The following is a 22,042-nucleotide window of genomic DNA, read 5'->3' as shown; positions in this document are numbered from 1 at the left end:
ACTCTTGGGCATGCAGTGACCCAGGTGCTAGTACCAAAGATCCCCTCGAGGGTCTGGTTGAATAATTGATGACATGCACCTGGTATATGGCAATCAACTTGAACATCGAGAACACAAAAGTGGTTGGCACATGGCAAATTGTCCTGAGCACCGTCATGGGAGAAAAGTGAGCAGTTGCTGTTCAAGCTCCGCAACTCTACTTGGTAGAATCACAATTTGTTGGGGTATTGTGTGTGTGTTTTTATGGTGTGATTAGAGATGAGAGCAATGCACTTTCATTTTATGATGAGTTGTGCTGCTCACCAGGCTACCTATGGGTTCCTGATATCTGCTATTTGCCAGTTGTTAAATGTCCAACCAGTGGTTGCGCTCCTTTGGGGGAGATAAGTGAAGTGTCTCTGTATTCGGATTGGTTCATGGATTACACGCTTGATAGAAGATTGGAACTGAGCCAGCTCTCCATGGTGGACTCTGCAATCTGAACCTGAGCTAGGTAGGTCCTCAGTGCTCCAAAGTGATTTGGATATTGGCTATTTAGCTTGGTTTATTAAATTAACCTGGAACAGTAGTCTTGTTATTGCTATTTAGAAATCTTCCCACTCTTCCAGATAGGGCATTGGCGTCTAAGGCTAACAATAGGGTGGTCCCAACTGGCTCTGTGCTTGATGATTTTCCGCACATGTTAGACACCTGACTTGCTTTCTAAAAAAAAAAAAATTCTGCTATGGGGGATATACAGGCTCTGTTCTTAGGATGTGTATTCATTTAGATGTAATTTGTTTTGGAACCTTGGGCTGACTGGAAGATTTTCGTTATGTTTGATCCCAAATTTGCATTCTGCATTGAATCCCAACATGCTATATTGTGCAGTTGCTGTTCATAACTTTGGTTCAACTCTCAAATGTTTTGGGAATATTACAGTTTTGCTGTAAATATTTGCGTTAAGTAGCAGAGAGGACATATCAATTTGGAAAAATTACAGAATTATAAACTAGTCTACATGTTAGCAGGAAATATTCAAGAATGACTTGTAATGCCCTGTTTTTTTTTTATCTTTCAGGATATGTGTGTGGTGTGTGGGAGCTTTGGACGAGGGGTAGAGGGACAGCTGTTGGCCTGTTCTCAGTGTGGACAGTGCTACCACCCCTATTGTGTCAATAGTAAGGTATGGAGGCGATAAACTTTCAGGATAGGAAAGGCAGATAAAAGTCAAATTTGTGGAGGTGCTATTAAACACTTGGGATAGATGAGTGCAGAGTTACTGGTTTTGTGCAGCAGATCTGATGGACTATGTAAGAAATCGGTGGTTCACCACTGATGTCAGACACTTTCCCACAGGAAAGGAAGGCGAATCAGCACGCAGGTCATAGGTTGCAACTGCACCCTTCCTTTTGACTTGTGACAGGCCAGTAGAACAACATTGGCAAAGGTCTGTGAGAGGGCACCCAGCTGCCCATTGGCCGGAGAATTTTACATAGTTAATGAAGTCCCAATAGAAATGGGCAAAAATACAAACTTTCAAAGCAGCTATAAAAATACTTTGAGTATACTGAGAAACAAGCTGTATCTTTCTCAGGAAATTCTTGGTCCTTAATGTGCAGGGCAAGTACAATAAACAGGTTTATTTATATTTTTAAAAAAGTGCTTGAATTTTTGTGTCTGTTGATATGAGGGAATGATACATCCAGAGCCAGCATCGAACACTTGTATAGTTTAACACAAAACAGAGTTTTGTATGCATATTTACAAAAAATGAAAGAGGAATTCCTTTGTGCACTATTTATTGCACAACCACAAAAGTACTTGTGTAGAGAGTGTATAGAATTTTGCTGCAAATATTGTACTAAGAAAATCTTCCCCCAGTATGTCTTGACCATATTTTTAAAAAGCAGTACCTCCTGCATCAGTGCAAATTAAAAATCATCATTCTGGTAACTGCCAAGTTAGATCCAAATCTGAGCTTTTTTTGGAATGTTGTCTAAAATCTTTAATTTTTTTTATCTTTATCTTGCAGATCACAAAAGTTATGTTGAGCAAAGGATGGCGTTGCTTGGAGTGCATTGTGTGTGAAGCATGTGGCAAAGCGTCTGATCCTGCTCGTTTATTGTTATGTGACGATTGTGATATAAGTTATCACACATATTGCCTGGATCCACCATTGCAGACTGTGCCAAAGGGTGGGTGGAAATGCAAGTGGTGAGTGCAAAATTCAATTGCATATGACCTGATACCAGGAATGGGAAATTGATGTGTATTTTATTTGAATATACATTTTTTTTTTTTCCTTTTACAAATTTTCTCTTTACTCATCTCCCAGAAATATTGGTGCCTTTGTGCGGTAAGGTTTTAGTGGTGCCAGCTATCTTCCAGTAACTCACCCAAGTGCTCATTGTTTACCTTCCAGTAACTCACCCAAGTGCTCATTGCATGTGAGTCTTGACGGTGAGTCTCAGCAAGCTATTTAACTGTGTGTGGTATCAAAGATAGTCCAGTTCCTCTTCTAACTTGATGTTTGAACATGTACCCTTCTAATATGGTTAGCTGAGCAGCATTTGTGACAGGAAACTAGTTGTTCTCATCCCTCCTCTAACCCCAGTTGTGTTGAGGTCAATTGTAACACCCTTGCCACTTTGGCTGTGGATGTAATCTGGGATCTTCCTGGTCTGTGACTTGGTTTACTTTCTTGGTAAACATTTTGAATCACTGGGGCAGCTACAAAATTGTAAGCATTTGCATTCTCTTTATTTCTCTGCTATTCTGTCTTTAATACTTTTATAAAATTGAATTTTACTCTTTCAATCTAATGTATCTCTTCTAATTTTAAAACTTTATCTTTTTACTTCCTTTTGCCTCCTACCAAACATTTTAGGGTTAGGAGTAACTTTTGCCAAATTGTTAAATTGGCTTGTCTGGCTTAAAAAGAAAGGCTCTAAAGGTCAAATTTTTTAAAAAAGGAACTGTAATGATGAACTTGTACATTGTTGCAAGGGTTTAGAAACTGAAACAAAAAGTTCTATCAAGTTTCAGGTTGTTTAAAAATATACAGTTCTTCCAATTGCTTCCAAAGTATTTTCCTTCAAGGAATACTTGAAGTATGAGGTGGTAGGCTTTGGTGGAAAGAATGAGGAGAGACAATATGTGCTAAATGGTACAATTTTAAAGGGGGTGCAAGAAGAGAGAGACTTGAGGTGCTTTTAAACATATCTTTGGTGGTGGTACAGGCTAACAACGCAGTTAATAGAGCATATGGGATACTGGGCTTAATAAATAGAGGCATGGAGTAGAAAAGCTACGAAGTTATGCTAAACCTATATAAAACAGTAATTCAGCCCCAGCTGGAGTATTGCGTCCCATTCCGGGCACCACAGTTCAGGAAGGGCGTGAAGGCTTTGGAGAGGGTACAGCAAATACTTACTGAATGGTTCCAGAGATCAGGCGTTACATTCACTTGGATAGGTCGGAGAAGCTGGTGGTGTTCTCCTTAGAACAGAGAAAGCTTGATAGAAGTGTTTTAAAATCATGAAGTGTTTGGATAGAGTAAATAATGAGCAACTGTTTCCAGTGGCTGAAGGGTCAAGAACCAGACAGCACAGGTTTAAGGTGATTAGCAAAAGAACCAGAGGCGACATGAAAAACTTTTATGAAACAAGTAGTTAGGCAGTGCAATCCAAATCCTGATCGGGTGGTGGATACAGATTCAAACGTAGCTTTCAGAAGGGAATTGGATAAGTACTTGAAGGAGGGAAAAACTTGCAGGATATGGGGAAAGAGTAGGGGAGCGAGACTAACTGGATTGTTCTTCGAAAGAGCTGGCGCAGACTCAACGGACTGAATGTCCTCCTTGCTGTACTTTTCCATGACTTTGCAAGTAGATTATTAAGGGTTATCTTGTTTCAAGTTAATTATGTGATGTTTTGAAACTGCATGGATGGCAAAATGTCAGCTGTGTTGACCTATGCCTGGCCAGACTTGGGATGCTCATGGCTTCATAGGAATTTACAGAAAACATTTGCGAGAGGGATTATGTCAAACTGTTTTGATTGAAAGCACCTTACTATCTGATGGAAAAAGTGTTTGGAACTTCTAGTTCGTTAGCATTATGAAGAAGAGGAAAGAGCTGACTGAATGTTCAGGTTTTTAGTTTTTTCTCTTGTACATATATAATTTGTTGTATGCTGAGGTAATATGAAGCCGAACTTCATACTTTGTCTTGCAGGTGTGTTTGCTGTACACAGTGTGGTGCCACAACACCTGGTTTTCACTGTGAGTGGCAGAATAATTACACTCACTGTGCACCTTGTGGCAGCCTTGTTACTTGTCCTAGCTGCAATGAAGACTATGAAGAAGAGGACCTCCTCATACAGTGTCACCATTGTGATCGGTAGGCCAGAGGAATATCTATCAATGGTTTTACAAAGCATGTTTTATGTTGTCCTGAAGTAAAGGACCAGGGTTTCACTATTTGGAGTGCATAACTTGTTCTATATCGAATCCTGTAAAATGCATGACTTTTTGCGTGAGAAGTAACCTTTTTATTCGTCTACTTTTCCATGAAAACTAATATTTTACACTTTCGCACTTTATTCAGCAGTGTATCTTTCCTATATAAAAAAAAACTGCATTGTTTTGAAGATAAGGAAGGAAATTAAAAGTTTGTAATAAAGGCTTCCATGGAACACAATGGCAGAAATGGTTGGCATCCTTTCAGACTACTCATGTAAAAGGCCAGACTGATGCCGCTAACAGAACTCAGCATGATAGCTTCCATTTCTTTGTATTATTGCTGTTAAAGCTTGCTTATGGGCTTCTGATCAAAACTATTCCCAATACTAGTAGGTACCACTGAGCTCAAAGCACAGAATTTGTTTGAGTTTCCGAGTTTAAAAAAAAAAAAACTTTTTTTACTTAAATCGAAACAAGTAGTATTGGTTTAAAGTGATTTATTCATACATCTGTTGCCTTAGTGGTGGTTTTATGAATAAAATTAGATTTGTTGATGCTTGCAGGTGGGTCCATGCAATTTGTGAAAATCTGTTCACAGAAGATGAAGTGGAACAAGCAGCAGATGAGGGCTTTGATTGTACTGCGTGTGAGCCCTTTGTTGTTCGTCCAATTGGTGAGAGATAGAGTTAGTCCCCAATCAATAATTTGAGGAATGCAGCAACAATCTTCTATTTAATTTAGAAGTAAAAGTAGATAACAGTCTGAAAATACTGAGCAAGCCTTTTATGTATCTTAATTTTTTTAAATACTTGTAACTTTTACTCTCTCCAACCTCACAGTAAAATAGTCAGACTTCTTATTTCGCAGGTGACAGAAACCTGCATCGGGGTGTAAGCTATACACTGAATATTACAATGCGTAAAGCATTTGTTGAATACTTTGATATGTACAGATGATTTTAATTCCTAATGGGGAAACTTAAAAGTATTCTCAAATGCTATTTCTTAGCTCAAAAGCCATTTCAGCACAGTGGCAAAGTTCTCACCTCTTTAATGGCCAAGTCTCCAAATTAATTGAATGTCTAGTGTGTCAGGGCGACTTCTGTAAAATATTTGAAACTTTATTAGTTTCTGGCATTTGACACAAAAGGTTCCTAACTTTATTTGTATTTATAGTTCGAAGTGAATCCCCTGTGATTGCACCTATCATCAAAGTGAAGGATCCAGGTGAGTTATTCAGTACAAAATTGGTTTGAAGGGATTGTATTCTCCCCCTTTTTGTTTCTGTAGTGTGCTAAATTTACTTTAGATTTGATTTATTCATATGTAGAGCCACGGTTTTATAATCAGGACGGCGTATGGCTGACAGAGTCGGGAATGTCACAGTTTCGAAGTCTTGTACTTTCTCCGCCACACAAAAAAGGACCAAAGCCCAAACTAAAGAACAAACCTCCAACTCCATGCAGTGAGCCAATGATGGTTAGTGTAGATGGCTCATCTATAGAAATAAAGAAAGAAGAAGGTGAAGGGGAGGAGGAAAAAGGTGAGGAACAGAGGTTGTAAAGTCATCGTGAAAAGCATGCTGCTTTTTCATCTTATTTAAACCCAATTTTATTCTAATTTTATGTTTATAAAAGTTGTACTCTAGTATGATGAGTTCATACACAGGAAATAATAAAAACTGGAAGATTAAATTGTAGTGCACACTTGCACTGTGAAGTTCATCTTTCCAAGCAACTCTTTTTTTTTTTTGGAAAATTGAAGGAACATTACATGAAGAAAGACACTTTTTTTTCCTCTATAGTTTCTGGAACATGCCGCAAAGGCTACAACTGATGTGTAGTTAGAACACTTCTCTGGCGCTTTTTTTGAGAAATTCTGAATTTTACCTCAGTGCTTTTGAAATTTGTCCTCTTCAAATAGTTTTGATTTATTTTTGAGCAGCGACTGTTAGAAGCTGATTGAAAAGGATTGCACAGTATAGTTGAACAGGACTAATGGGCTCAGGGAAATTAGGTACATTGCATATTCTCAGACTGCACAACCCAAATTCAGCTGACAGCATCATATCTCTGGGCAAGAATATCAACTCCAAGCTCAGGCTTTTGGAAAGGGCTGAGACTTTAAGTAAAAACTTAGTGAAGCCAATAAAAGACACAAAAGGAACACAGTGAACAAATGTAATCAGGTTATTATGAAATATGTAATTTTTAAAATTTATTTTGGTTAAACAGTTAGTTTGAACAGTAATTTGAATTACTGAGGGAAAAATGGCAAGTGCAGTGACCAAATTTCACAGTGGTATGATTCTAAATGTGTTTTCCATTACAAATGTGAGCATAGGAACTTATAATGGAAAAGTTGATGCACACAATGTGACACGAGGTGCACGCAGAGCAAAGATTTTGAATGTTATAGATATCAATTAGAATTTTGCTGTGATGTGAAATCTGAAAATTGAATGTTCTTGGTGGAATTCTGAGGAAAGGAGGAAAATTAAAAGCTGCTGCATATCTGTGCTTTTTGTTGTAAATTTTGATGTTTTTGTTTGCATTGGACTGTATATAATCTTCTGTAATTCGGTTATAATTCTTGTTAAAGTTGCCATGGAACCAGGGGAATGTGACATAAAACTTGATGCGCCTGTCAGCCAGGAGCGAGAGGTGTGCCCAGCAAACGATCCTGTAAAAACAAGTGAGGAAAGTGAGGAAGGGAAAAAGAGGAAGAGGAAGCCATACAGACCTGGTAGGTAATTTAATACGTTGCAAAAAGTATTTATTTGAAGCAACAAAATTCTTGTACGTTTAAAAGCTGATTGAAATGCATTTTTGTCAAATTGATGACATTTAGCTTACACTTATTTATTGAAAGTTCTAATCATTACCCCAGGAGGCCTAACCTATCTTCAGTAGACCTTGTTTCCTTCAAATGAAAAAACAAACTCCAAACAACCACATAATCCTGCATCAATTTTGTTTTGTTTACTTTCTGGTAATATTTTCTAAAGAAAAAGTATCATAAGCCTGCAGCACAATGCATTGGTGTAGCAGCTTGACCATCGAATTCTCGGATGTATGCTTGTATATGCTTGTGCCTAAGATTCTTGCCTGTGTTCTGACTTTTAGCTAGATGGCACTTCAGTGCTGTCTGATTCTGTACATCTTTCAGCAACCGATTGCCGAGCAGTATATGGGCAGGTCCTGAAGTAGCTTGAGCCTAGGAATTTCTCTGAGTTAGTACTACACTAACGGTGCCTTTACCTTGCTCACCAGGCCATTGAGGGAGCTATATTTGTGGAAGTGATTTACATGTACACAAAACTCCACAGTTTGTACAATTGAAAAATAGTTCATTTTGCAAAGTCACCAGCGATGGAGGTGTGTTGCTTCCTGGTATCAGTTCTGATTGGTGGTAGGTTCCAGTTCCAGATTTAGCCACTTAGTCATAGTTATACAACACAGAAACAGGCCCATCGTGTCTGTGCCGGCCATCAAGCACCTAACTATTCTAATCCCATTTTCCAACACTTGGCCCGTAGCCTTGTATGCTATGGCATTTCAAGTGCTCATTTAAATACTTCTTAAATGTTGTGAGGGTTCTTGCCTCAACCACCTCTTCAGGCAGTGCGTTCCAGATTCCAACCACCCTCTGGCTGAAATTATTTTCCCTCAAATCCCCTCTAAACCTCCTGCCCCTTAACTTAAATCTATGCCCCCTGGTTATTGACCCCTCTGCTAAGGGAAAAGGTTTCTTCCTATCTAACCTATCAATGTCCCTCATAATTTTGTATACCTCAATCATGTCCCCCCTCAGCCTTCTGTGCTCTAAGGAAAACAACCCTAGCCTTTTCAGTCTCTCTTCATAGCTGAAATGCTCCAGCCCAGGCAACATCCTGGTGAATCTCCTCTGCACCCTCTCCAGTGCAACCACATCCTTCCTTTAGTGTGGTGCCCAGCACTGTACAAGTACTCCAGCTGTGGCCTAACTAGCGTTTTATACAGCTCCATCATAACCTTCCTGCTCTTATATTCTGTGCCTCGGCTAATAAAGGCAGGTATCCCATATGCCTTCCTAACCACCTTATTTACCTGTGCTGCTGCCTTCAGTGATCTGTGGACAAGTACACCAAGGTTCCTCTGACCTTCTGTACCTCCAAGGGTCCTACCATCCATTGTATATTCTCTTGCCTTGTTAGTCCTCCCAAAATGCATCACCTCACACTTCTCAGGATTAAATTCCATTTGCCACTGCTCCGCCCATCTTACCAGCCCATCTGTATCGTCCTGTAATCTAAGGCTTTCCTCCTCACTATTTACGACACCACCAATTTTCGTGTCATCTGTGAACTTACTGATCATACCTCCTATATTCACGTCTAAATCATTAATGTACACTACAAACAGCAAGGTTCCCAGCACCGATCCCTGTGGTACAGCACTGGACACAGGCTTCCATTCGCAAAAACAACCCTCGACCATTACCCTCTGCCTCCTGCCACTAAGCCAATTTTGGATCCAATTTGCCTAATTACCCTGGATCCCATGGGCTCTTACCTTCTTAACCAATCTCCCACGCGGGACCTTATCAAAAGCCTTACTGAAGTCCATGTAGACTACATCAACTGCTTTGCCCTCAACTATACATCCAGTCACCGCCTCGAAAAGTTCAATCAAGTTTGTTAGACAGGATCTTCCTCCTGACAAAGTCATGCTGACTATCCTTGATTAATCCCTGCCTCTCCAAGTGGAGATTAATCCTGTCCCTCAGAATTTTTTCCAATAGTTTCCCAACCACTGATTAATTTGAGAATTCTATAACGTACCATGAATCAGACTGCTACTGTTGGCATAGTTGCTAGCTGGAGGGGTAGGTGATATCTGAGCAAAAGGAAACTGATGTAAGCACATGCCACAAATGCACCTTGAACAAAGTGATCATGTACAGTCTTTGGCAGCTGCCTGTTGGAAAGTCTGTAGCCAGTACCATTCTCCCATTTTGACCAACAGAGGTAATTAATAGAGGCGAGTTACGAAGGGAAAGTAGCGATTATAAACAGTAGACAACAAATGCACTTCTCATGTTTTTCAGGAATTGGTGGATTTATGGTCCGGCAGAGGCAATCGCGGACAAAGAATTTAAATAAAGCCTCTGTAGCACAGCCTGGCATGTCCACTGAATGTCCAAATACTGAGAGCAACAAAGAAGAAGGTGAGCTTACAATTTCACAATTATGGTATGTGGGCATAAAGTTCTAGCATGCTTGTAATAAAATTATGAACAACCAAGAATGTAGAGCATTTCTCCAAATGAACAGTCTGAGGCCAAAATTTCTTTACTCTCTTTCTAACATACAAGTTCTTTTTAAATCATTCTGATTTCAAAAATGAGTTTTGCATTTTCTTCAACGTGCAGATTCCAGGACTGATTTTGGACTACAGTGTCAGATGTACGCTGATTTATTTTGCCTCTAAGGGCGGAAGTTCTTCTGAACTGTGGTACACTACCACTAGATTTTCTTGACTTGCCTGACTCCCCACTTTTGCCTCTTCTCTGCTCCAATTGCTGCTCTTCCCTATTCCTGCTTTTTACTCCCTCATAGCCCTTACTGGCCTTTCACCCTACTTCCCATGATATTCCGATTGCACTCCTCCATCACACATTTTTCTCTTTCCACCTTGTGTTCAAATTCAAAGATGACCTGAAAGGAAAAAAAAACTTTAAAATATTACCATTCAAAATTTTTGCATTAAAACCCTTTAACCTGCTAACAGCGGCATTCTCCCATTCTCCATAATCTATAATAATTCTCTAATTTCTAATCTTTATTTTTTCAAATTTTCCTGAAATATAAATGCTCCATCAAAAGTGTTTAAAATGTGTTCAGGAGAATTTTCTTGATCACTATGTTTAGGGCCCAATGAGGAAGGAGGCACTGCTGAATCTGGTTCTGGGGAATGAGGTGGGTCGAGTAGATAGTGTCAGTAGGTGAACATTTAGGGAACAACAGTGATCATAGTATTATAAGGTTTAGGTCAGCCATGGAAAAGGACAAGGAACAATGTGGAGTAAAAATACTTCAGAGTTCATGGTAACATATTAGCATGGATAGAGGATTAGTTAGCTAACAGGAAGCAGAGAGTAGGGATGAATGGGTCATTTTTGGGTTGGCAGAATGTGGGGGTGACAGAGATCAGTGCTGGGGCCTCAACTATTTACAATCTACATCAATGATTTGGATGAAGGGACTGAATGTACAGTAGCTTAATTTGTAGATGACAAAGATGGGTAAGTTTTCAAGAGGACATAGAGTCTACAAAGGGAAATAGATGGGTTAAGTGAATGGGCAAAAATTTGGCAGATGGAGTATAATGTGGGAAAATGAGGTTGCCCACTTTGGTAGGAAGAATGGAATTTAAATGTATTTAAAAGTATTTAAATGGAGAGAGACTGTAAAACTGTGTGATACAGAGGGATCTGGGTGTCCTGGTACACTAATAGCAAAAAGTTAGTATGTAGGTACAGCAAGTGATTAGGAAGGCAAATGGAATGTTGTAGTTTATTGCAAGGGGATTGGAATATAAAAGTAGGGAAGTTTTGCTGCAGCTGTACAGGGCCTTAGTGAGACCACATCTGAAGTACTGTGTACAGTTTTGGTCTCCTTATTTAAGGAAGGATAAAATTGCATTAGAAACAGTTCAGCGAAGGTTCATTCAACTGATTCCTGGGATGAAGGGGTTATCTTGTGAGGAAAGGTTAGACAGGTTGGGCCTGTATCCATTGGAGTTTAGAAGAATGAGAGGTGATCTTATTGAAACGTATAAGATCCTGAGGGGACTTGACAGGGTGGATGCTGGTAGGATGTTTCCACTTATGGGTGAGACTCGAACTAGGGGACGCAGTTTAAAAATAAGGGGTCTCCCATTTAAGATGCAGATGAGAAATTTTTCTCTGAGGATCTGTGGAATTTGCTTCCTCAGAGAGCAATGGAGGCTGGGTCATTGAATATATTCAAGGCTGAGTTAGATAGATTCTTGATAGACAAGGGAATCAAGTGTTATGGGGGGCAGACAGGAAAGCAGATTTGAGGCCACATTCAGATCAGCCATGATCGTATCAAATGGTGGAGCAGGCTTGAGGGGCCGAATGGTCTACTCCTGCTGCTAATTCGTATGTTTGTATATATGTTTGTATTCGGATGAGGACCGTTTCAGTGGGGTGAGAATGATCTGTCCCAGGTAAATTGGAATCAGATTGGCAGGCAAAACTGTAACACAAGAATGGGGTGCGGAAAGGCTGGCAGCTGTAGCTGGGTGGAGTTTCACGTCCCTGGCACACCCGCTTGCCACAGGTAAAATATCCACGGAGTGGGCGAGGGCCCTTAAGTGGCCTTTAAGTGGCCACTTAAAAGTCTTGATTGGCCTCGGGCGGGCGGCTTCTCACCCCCTGCCGGACCTCCGTAAACTTGGTCGGAGGCAGAATCGGGGTGGTTAGGCCCCCCGGAGCCTGCAGCTCAATTTAACGCCGCCACCATCTGACCCGCTGGGGTGGCGTAAAGTTCCGGCCATGGAGTGCACAGGCAAGGAAGTTATGATGAACCTTTATAAAACTCTGGTTTGGCCTCAGCTGAAGTATTGTGTCCAATTCTGGGCACCGCACTTTAAAGAGGGTGCAGAAAAGATTTGCGAGAATGGTTCCATGGATAAGGACCTTCAGTTACGTGGATAGATTGGAGAAGCTGGGGTTGTTCCCCTTAGAGAAGAAAAGGTTGAGAGGAGATTTGACAGGTGTTCAAAAACATGAGGTGTCTAGACAGAGTCGATAAAGAGAAACTGTTCCCATTGGCAGAAGGGTCAAGAATCAGAGGATGTCATTTTAAGATGATTGGAAAAAGGAACCAATGCTGTCATAAGGAAAAGCAAGTGGTTAGGATCTGGAATGCACTGCCTGAGAGTGTGGTGGAGGCACATTCAATCATGGCTTTCAAAAGGGAATTGTATAAACACCTGAAGAGCGATAATTTGCAGGGCTATGGGGAAACGGCGGGGAGTGGGACAAGCTGAGTTGCTCTTGCAGAGAGTGGCACTGACACGATGGGCTGCATGGCAGCCTTCTGTGCTGTAAACATTCCATGATCCTGTGAAAGCTATTCCTCAATCCTCACAGAATAGTTGGCATCACAAATCTTTTAGTCTGAGCTAACCTGCCAATCAGCCTCAGTACCTCCACAGCAACTTAAAATTATATAGCACCTTTAACAAACAAAATGCCCTGTGGTGCTTTGCAGAGAAGCAATAAAAATGGATGCTGAGTCATGCTGGAGAGTTGACTGAAGGTTTGGCCAAAAAAAATGGCTTTTTAGGAGGTGTTTAAAGAAGGACAGAGAAGACGAAAGGCAGAGGGCTTTAGGGAGGGAGTTTCACACAGTAGTGCCATGGTGACTCAAGCTCTGTCAGAGATTGTGGTGAAAGGGGATGGATGTATGCATAGGAGACCAGAGTGCTAGGTTGGCAGGGTATGTGGGCCATGTGAGGCAGAAGGAGCGAGGTCATGAATTGACTGGAAGGTGAAAAGGATTTTAATTTGGATGCATTGTGGGACAGGGCATCAGTGTAGATAAACGAGGACTGGAGTGATCAGTGAACAGGACTCAGTGCTGGACAGGATATGGGCAGCTGTGTTTTGGACAAGTTGGAGGGTGGATGATACAAGACCAGCAAAGAGAGGATTTTAGTAATTGAGTCTGGAGGTGCAAGCGTGGATAAGGTTTCAGCAGCAGAGAAGCTGAGGTTACTTTGAGAACAAAAATGTAAATAATAGTACTGTACTGAAACTGTAGAAATTAAACCAATACCTGCAGAAGGTAACACAAGCCACATGTAAATCTTCTCTCTCTGCATTATATTACCTGCTATCCACTCATTATTTACTGTAACTTTGGAGAAATTCATGCTCCCTGCTTGGTAGGTGAGCAATGTTGCAAAGATGGGGAAAAAAGCAGTCTTGGTGATCGAGAGGATGTTGGCATGGAGCTTAGTTCCAGGTTATATTCAGTGCCAAAGTGGTGCAAGATTTCTATAACTAGAACTGTCCTCCTATCTGGAACCTTGCCCAAGCTTCTGAAAAAGCTGTAGGGAAGTCATGCTTTGATCTGTTCTGTAGGGTGATGACAATCCATGAAAAGAAATCCTTTTTGTCTCTGTCTCAAGACTGTATATCCATGCTCCCCAGTACTGCACTGAAGTGTCAGCTCAGATTACGTGCCCAGACCTTAAACCTATATCTTGACTGAGACGTAAGCATTGCCAGTTGTGCTGCCACTGCAATTAATAAGGTCATGAATACACCTCCAGTGTTCTCCATGTTCTGATTGAACCATGATGAGGGAGTGTAAACATTGCTATATCTCTTTTAAAACTGTTAAAAGTTAAAATTATTAACAATTTTTTAAAAACTGAGAGTACTGATATTGCAACTGCCTTCAGATGCTGTCAAACCCAGAACTGCGAGGGAGCTGAACTATTATCATTAAGGACTGTCATTAATCTAGAATTCTTTATTGACCATGATAACTTTAACTCTTGATGCAGCTCCTTTGTACTGATTAGGAGCGACAGGTGATCAGTGCCCAATCCTTATCCATAATAAATGTTTAAAAATGATTCCATATTACTTGAAGAATCACAACTTTTTTTGATCCTTGCAGGCACTCAGATAGAGCTTCCAACCGAGGGTGCCAGTGATGTACCTGTGATAGGAGCAGATGTAGGCGAGAAAGCGAAGAAACGGCAACGTCGAAAGAAAAGCAAGTTGGAGGATTCCTTTCCAGCATATCTGCAGGTACTGGCATCCTGCTGTGCACATGGGTGATAGTGCAACTCTGGTGACACTTAGCAGAGGAAAGTGCCTTAATGAAGATTGACTTGCCTGAATGCCAAGTTTGTAGCTGAATGATTTGTTCCTGTAGAAATTAACATGTTTGGTTCCTCAATCCTTTGAGGGCCACATTAGCTTTTCTGCATCAAAAGGAAACAAGGTTAACTACTCTTCCTTAATCTTTGATCAGAAAATACTACCATAGAACCATAGTGTTCAATCATATTGTTGAATGTTCTTTGTTTTCTAGATCATAATCGAATGTATGCAGGTATTTGGATGAAAGCATACAAGATGCAAACACAAGGGCTGAAGGGATTAAGTTCACTTGTTTGCTTCTATTGCTGCTGATCTTTCTCCACAAACTGTTTTGTTTTTTCAAAGCTCCAGAGCAGTTGGTATGCTTCAAACATATTATAATCCAGGCAGCCTAGCCATAATTTTAGCCAGACCACCAAGTGCAGGTGTGAGAGTACAAGACAGTTCTTTATTTCTGTGGAGATGCAGCTGACCTTTGAACAATACTTCCTCATAATGCTATAGTTGCAACCAAGAACTTGCTGCCTGTATGATCTATCCTTCTATTTTGTGGCGTTGCACTGCAGCTTTTAAAAGTACTGTTTATTTAAGTGTACAGCTAGTTGTATACGTTAAGAGTCGGGTGATTGTGAGAATTGGTTTTAAAATGTTTGAAAGTAGAGTATGTTTCGTCCTGCTGCAGGTTATCTAAATGTGGTTTGGGGCTCTGCTGGTATTGTGTGGGAACAGAATTTATTTCAAGTGCTATATTTTGTTGTCGTTTCCATATGTAGAAAAACAGAATGCAGAAGCGCATGCGCACGCAAATTAATCTCGATGTGTTGACTGTGTATTTAAAATGTGGGAACTGTTGACCACCTGTATTGAGTAGTAGATATCTGGGAATAGTTAGAAAGCTAACCGGTAATGATGTGGTTTGGAGCAGTGTTCTGCCAGAGGTTAGTTAAAGTAGCTTACTATTATGCATATGATTTTGATTTTATGAGGGAGCTTTAACCTGTGTTGGGTAATATTTAGGCTATCAGCAAATGTCTATATATTGTGTGTCTATGATGCAAGATGATTACCTGGAAAGATGATTACTTTGATATTGAGAAGTAGCCTGCAATTGTTCTTGTCCAGTCATTTTTCCAGATCCTTGACTGAAGCTGTAGCATTGCTGTGATTAATGTTGTAAATACACAAAATCTCAGTCAAAATGTCAATTTCCAATTTCAGCTTTTATCCCTGTACCTTCTAACCCTTTTGAGGGGCTGTTGTCACTTCAATTTTAAATCAATCTAGTGATGTAACAGTGATAATGAGCTCCAAATGCGCATATCTGTCTAGTTTTGTGATTCTCAGTCAATTTTCTTCATTATGCTTATATTTTAGTTAAGTCTCTGTTTTCTCCTTTTCTTATTGGTAAGTAATAAAAATAGAAAATAACTAATGACATTTCATAAAACCTTTCTCCTTCCAAAACTTTGGATCAGTCATATTGCAGCAACAGATGTAACCAGTTGCATTGTCGCAAAAGGGGGCTGATCTGTCTGGCTGATCGCATTGCAGCAGAGGGGGCTTGGCTGGTCGCATTGCAGCAGAAGGAGCCTGGCCAGTCGCATTGCAGCAGAGGGGGCTTGACCGGTCACATTGCAGCAGAGGGAGCCTGGCCAGTCGCATTGCAGCAAAGTGCGCCTGACCAGTCGCATTGTAGCAGAGGGAGCCTGGCCTGTCGCATTGCAGCAAAGTGCGCCTGACCAATCGCATTGTAGCAAAGCAGGGTTTAACTAGTCGCATTGCAGAAATTTTTTTAAAAAGCTGCAAAGTGAGGCCGGCCACATCCCAGCAAAGAAAATTGAGTTGCTCAGACTTGGAAAAGCTTTTTATATGTGATATTTTAAATGTTGCAAATTCTGAAGTGAGTGGGGATTACTTTTATGCTCTTGGAATAAAATGGCAAATTACTCTATAAACTTGCAGACAAGGCGCAAATTTTATACCACACTTTGAGGTCAATGTGGTTGTTTTCCATGTGAGTGGAAGACCGCTCTTTAGATTGTAGCGTTTGAATACCATACTTAACTGCAGTACTTGCAAAGCTGTCTGTCTTGCTGTAGCCCTGCAGTTCCATGGAATGCACTCTGCTTCAAAAAAAGGACACTGCTAAGAACCTGCCAGACTCCCAGCTCCATCACCCCAGTCTATTAGCCACTAGTATTAGAAATGTTTTAATCATGCCAGCAATTGATTTAGCACTCTAATTACCTTTATCCCAAAAGGGTAAGACCCAATATTTGCATGACTTGCTCATTATTGCCTCATTTAGAAGTTAACTGTACCCTGTGTAATCTTCAAAACTTCCTCTTTCTCCTTCTCTGAAATCAGAGGCTCTTCATACAATATGTGTCAACATAGTTGTTACCTTATCGTGTGTCTCAAATGTCTCGAGCACTTCACATATAATGAATAACTGAAATATGACTATTGTGTTGCCAAATGCAGTAGCTCTTTTTTGTGCAGCAAGATCCCACAAACAGCATTGAAAGAATTTGTTGTGGCCTACTAAACAAACAAGACATTTGTGTTTAATGAGCATTTTTGTTATAATTAGTGCTTTATTTAGGAGCTGTTTGTAGGCATATTTGCTGACTGTTGCAACTTTTGTATCATGTGTTGCTTGTTACAGCATCTCAACAACTTTAGCACAAATTTGTATTGAAATTTTACAGTCTTCTGGAAATTTTTCATTTTTTATATACAGGATTATACCTAGTGGTGAATGTAAAATTATCTATGAAGTGTTCATTTCACCAACATAAGTGAGTTTGATCAAAGGATTGTGCAAAGCACTGTTTTCTTTTTTTATTTTAAACTGGTCAAATCACATTAAAAAAAACACTAACTTGAGATTTCATGTTGCAGCAGCCATAACCTTAGTCATGAGATTACAACTGGGGGTATATTAATTTGGCCAGGTTACAATGGAGTTGAATTCCACACCCTATCCATCTGTTTAGACAATGGGTGAGATACGTCATTGGCTAAAGTTGCTATTGAGCTCTAATTCAAAACCAGATTCCCTTTTTTAATATTTTTCCTCCTTTTCTCAACTAAAAAAATAAAAATGTAAAGATATCCTTAAATTTCTAGCTATGGTGTTTCTGGCCATGGTTGGATTCCATTATTTAGTGGAAGGTCCAGGTTAAATTTGAATGTGGGCAGGGAAATGGGAATTCTAATCTGTTGGCTTCACACTATTTTGCCTTCAGTTTTTAAAATGGCTGTAGAGGTTCTTCAAGAAACTCTCCAGACATCTCATTTGGAGGGATTCAAATGGAGATGTTCATATGAGTAAAGAAGAAGCAACAAAGAATGGATGAGATGAGGACAAAGATGAGTGGGGCCAGGCAACAAGGTAGGTTAAAGAATGGTGGCTTCACCTCTGGACCTTCCATCTGAAACTAGAATGATGGTGTTTACTCTGCTGGTGTTTTTTTAAAAAAAAAACTGTGTATTCCATTTGGTCAGTCATTGGGATAACTATTTTGAGATGAAAAATTAGGAAAGTCCTCTAAACTGGAAGCAGTGCATGTTTTTTCCTTAGGTTTTGCACATTGATGGCACTGAAGCTAACTCAGTGAGGGTTCTATTGTAGGAAAGCAGAGCACATCAATTTTTCATGAATTCAACTGCCACATACAGATGAGTGTGTTTTTGCCCAAATCCAAAAACCACTGGGACAGAATACTTTTAAGTATTATATCCCGGTTGGGAGGGGTGGGTGGAAGAGGTGGTATAATATGTGCAAGCTTTGTTCTGGAAGTATTTCTCAGTTTGTACTTTTTCATTGGTTGCAGTCCAACTGTTCGTAACTAGAGAAAAAATTAACTAGAATTTTCTTTTAGTTAAAGCTCTATGTGGTCATTGCATGTCCTGGTTGTGCCTTTTTATTTTTGTGAAGTTGCTGTACAGTTTTATTGCATGGTGCTTGTTAGAGAATACATTAGTGTTGCGACATTTTAATTTTATGACTTTTGCAACATTTTACTTTTAAGTAAAACTTTTACTTTTTTTTTAGTGAATTTTAAATTTTGCAAAGCTAGCATTTGCTTTTAGTCCTGAAACATGCTCCAGAATTTTTATCATATTTTGTTAGTCACTGAATTGACATCTGACTTCTTCTTGAATTCAGTCCTGTTTTTTCTCTCTCGACACATCTTGCCTTTGATCCTTCTCTGTGTAGACACTCTCAAAATTGCGTTTGCTGTCTACTGAACAGCAAGCCCAGTTATGAGAGTACATTTCACTGGAAGGAAATTTTTCCAAGTTTGTGTGGCTTTCCATGAAACATGGCAGAAAGAGACCTTGAGTTCCAGCTTGTTGCAGCACAGCTCCATGTCAGATAATCAAACATAACAAATAGTTCAGCATAACAATGCAGTTGCATTATGTTACACATCACCTTATAAAGCTGGGCCTACATGTTGTGTATCCATCAGGATACTCTCTTCAGCTGGAAGCTATGGAAATTCTCAATGTTGGAATTCTCCAGGTCCTCAAATGTCCTGTGTTAGTAGAGTACAAGTGACTAAACCGTTAATGTATCAATTGATGCAATTGCATCTAGAGGGAAATTGACACGTGTGCACAGCACACAGGTGGGACTAATCTAACCACCTGTACTGGCAACAGCTGACAGCACGACAATAAATCTAGCATTGGCCATTACACTGGTGCCAAATAGACTCCAAATTAGAGGCGATGTTTAGTTTTCTTGAGCTGGCAATGCTGATATTGGCTGACGACAACTTGCATCAATGTTTTGCCTTTAAAAGTAAATCTGTCCCTTCAAAATGTTCTTAAGCACCTTCCCCCAGTGATACACTGATAAGCTAAGTCATACAGACCAGGAAGGTTACAGGTTCGATCACTAGTTTGTGTTGAGTAGATGCATGCTCAAGGTGGCATTGGTCGTGCTGCATTTGGCCTCAGCGCCACTGGTTTGTGGAGAGGTGAATCAACCAAGACTCCAGCTCTTGATTGCCATCCAGGACCTGTGCTGACATCATATTAAGATAAGCTGGGGCTCACCTCTGATGTCCCTCATTGTCATTGAGCATGGCAGTATTCGCTCTTTTGGTTTGTACTTGGGCAAGATACAGGAAGTTGACTGGCATCCATGGAACTTTACCAGAGCAAGCTAGTAATACCTTCAGGATAGGAGGCAATAAAAAATGAAGTTTTCTTAAGGAGTACTTCAATTCCACTTCTTGATCTTGCAGTAGGCAGAATTTGTGCAGTCCTAGGCCACAGCATTGGGTGTTTTGGTGACATGACTAGGTGTTGCCTCTATGGAGACCAGTTGACGGAACTTCCAGACAAATTTTAGCTGTAGAAGAAGTTGTGAGCCTTGGTTAACTCCTGTTAACAATAGTTCCTGGATTATTTGAATACAATGCTATTTTAATGTAAAAGATTTTCAGAAATGTGGGAAACAATTATGTCCCTGTGATAAGTTGCAAATGGCTGATTTGGTCATGGTGAAATCACCATGATGCCAGATACTTCTGTTCAGTGTCGAGTTGATCAGTTGGGTCACAGAATAATTCCTGATGGCGTGTATTTTGAGTTGCTCAACCGAGGGTCATCCTAATGGATGCTTTAGTTCTGGTAGTGGTTGGGTTGGTGAAGAAGACCCAAACAACTGGTGCCTGGGAAGGATAGGTAGTTGAGTAGCAGAATGGTTAGTTGGCCAATATTGCAGGTAACAGTGTTTATGATGCATTGTCAGTTGATGTGGAGTAGGCAATTGCTTGTTTAAGGCTGATAATTACTGTAGTTGAAATCTAATCAAAGACCAGTTTCATTGCAACGTTGATGATACAGCAGCACAGAAAATATGAAACTTCCATCTTCAGGCTATCAGTTCTGTTCTCCCATGGATGTTATTGAAGGCTGCACATGACTGATGCAGCAAGAGTAATTCTTATATTATTACCAGTGAAGTAAAAATGAATAATGGATGCAGATACGAAAGTAGATGAACTGTTCAAAGTTATTGGTGTTATTTCTGACTTGCAGTTAGGCAGGTGTCCATTGGACCAAATAATTTTCATTACAAATTTGACAGTTTCTTTGGATGAATGTTTGCAGGTCTCTGAAACGTGCTCATTTTCACCAAAAATGACCAACATAGCATAGGTTTTGCAAATATGAATTTCAGTCATTAATCCAGTTATGATTGCCATCAGAATTTTCTGCATAACTTTTGAATACTAAGCTATAAAACATCCTTCATAAGCTAAACACAATGGTCAGTTGATTTCCAACACGCACACATTCAGCACTGTCACTATACGACAATTAAAATGTTTGTAAATCTTTTGCTGGCACATGCAAGTCAACCAGCAGCAGCTGCCACAAAGCCTTGTGGTTGACAAAAGCAATGGCCTTTTTGCAATCGAGAGGTTATGTAAAACAGTCTGGTGAATCCCGTACTTACTGTGGCAATAGTCTCGTGGGAAAAATCAGTGGTAGATTTCCCTGGCATGAGTCAAACTGTTGGTGCCTTTGAGACTAGAGATATTGTACGCTTCTGCTGATCAGTGTTAATGTGAAGCCTTTGCGAGGAGTTGATGGCAAAATCCCATAATAATTGGAGCAATTGAAGTGGCATCCTTTCTTTAAAAAAAAATGTTGTTTATAGCCAGTCAGGAAATTTGCTCTTCCTACCACACTGCATTGATTAAATATTGTAGTAGACTTGCCATTTGCTGACCACTGAGTTTAATCAGATCCTGGGCGAAATTGCACCAGTGGGCTTTTCCCATTTTCAGCTGGTGAATTGCTTGCATAACTTTGGTCTGAGTGTGAATTTATTTGGCTTTTCAATCACACTTGATGCAAGTTTTTAAGCAAAGTTGAGGTTCTTGAAGTTAATAATGAATGCTGGTTGAATTGAAAACTGGCTTGACACTAGGAAGCGGAAATTGGTAATTAAATGATAAAAGTTTTGGATGGAGGGCGTTGATCGGTATTCCAGAAAAAAAATTGCACTAAGTTGGACAGAAAGGAAAGGCAACTAACTTTATGCCCAAGGGACCTTTCAAAATGAGGACTACTTACTACAACCAAAGGATAAAATGTTCATACAAGCAAGTTGCACAAATAAATGTTGCAGCTGCACAGGAACAAGTTTGACATTTGAATCTAAAAATATTTTTTTTCTCTGGATCTGCAGTGAATAACTGGGAGTTACTAGGGAATGTTGCAGCTCATTCCACTTGGATTCTTGCATGCACAAGTATGCAGTGGGTTTCTTCTGACATTTTAGCTTTTTCTTGCTTTGAAAGGAAGTATTGCTTCATTTATGGTCTGTAACACTCTATGTAAAGAGAACCAAATACCACCATCATTCCACCCAGCTTTATTCAGTAACAAAACATTAATTAAGCCCATTAAAACAGCAAAATAAAAACAGAAAATACTAGAAATACTTATGTCTGGCAACATCTATGGAGAGAGAAGCAGAGTTAACATTTTAGGTCTGTGACCTTTCATAAGAACTGGGAAAAGTTAGAAATGGAATATGTTTTGAGCTAGTGAAAGGGAGGAGGGTGGGAAAAAGAACAAAAGTGAAGGGCTGTGATAGCGTAGAGGGCAGGAGAGATTAAATGACGAAAGGTTTCATGGTGGGTGCAAGGTCA

At 40.0% G+C, this 22,042-nt stretch overlaps 1 protein-coding gene across 20 annotated transcripts in view; it reads left to right on the top strand.

Moving 5' to 3' along the window:
- The window catches only part of kmt2d (lysine (K)-specific methyltransferase 2D), a 250,592-nt gene that overhangs the window by 84,911 nt on the left and 143,639 nt on the right, over positions 1-22,042 (top strand). For 16 of the 20 annotated variants that reach the window (XM_068024867.1, XM_068024859.1, XM_068024865.1 and 13 more), the window contains 9 exons: positions 1,061-1,165; positions 2,015-2,196; positions 4,217-4,381; positions 5,007-5,116; positions 5,619-5,669; positions 5,752-5,985; positions 7,044-7,187; positions 9,531-9,650; positions 14,146-14,279. In XM_068024867.1, coding sequence (XP_067880968.1) covers positions 1,061-1,165; positions 2,015-2,196; positions 4,217-4,381; positions 5,007-5,116; positions 5,619-5,669; positions 5,752-5,985; positions 7,044-7,187; positions 9,531-9,650; positions 14,146-14,279 — 1,245 coding nt within the window. The remainder of the gene's footprint in view (positions 1-1,060; positions 1,166-2,014; positions 2,197-4,216; positions 4,382-5,006; positions 5,117-5,618; positions 5,670-5,751; positions 5,986-7,043; positions 7,188-9,530; positions 9,651-14,145; positions 14,280-22,042) is intronic. The other 4 variants (XM_068024872.1, XM_068024871.1, XM_068024870.1 and 1 more) reach the window with 1 other exon arrangement.

The sequence above is a fragment of the Heterodontus francisci genome, chromosome X, assembly GCF_036365525.1.
Source record: "Heterodontus francisci isolate sHetFra1 chromosome X, sHetFra1.hap1, whole genome shotgun sequence".
NCBI classification, from domain to species: Eukaryota; Metazoa; Chordata; class Chondrichthyes; order Heterodontiformes; family Heterodontidae; genus Heterodontus; species Heterodontus francisci.
The sequence above is the reverse complement of the archived record's forward strand: the minus strand, read 5'-3'. Positions and strand labels throughout refer to the sequence as shown.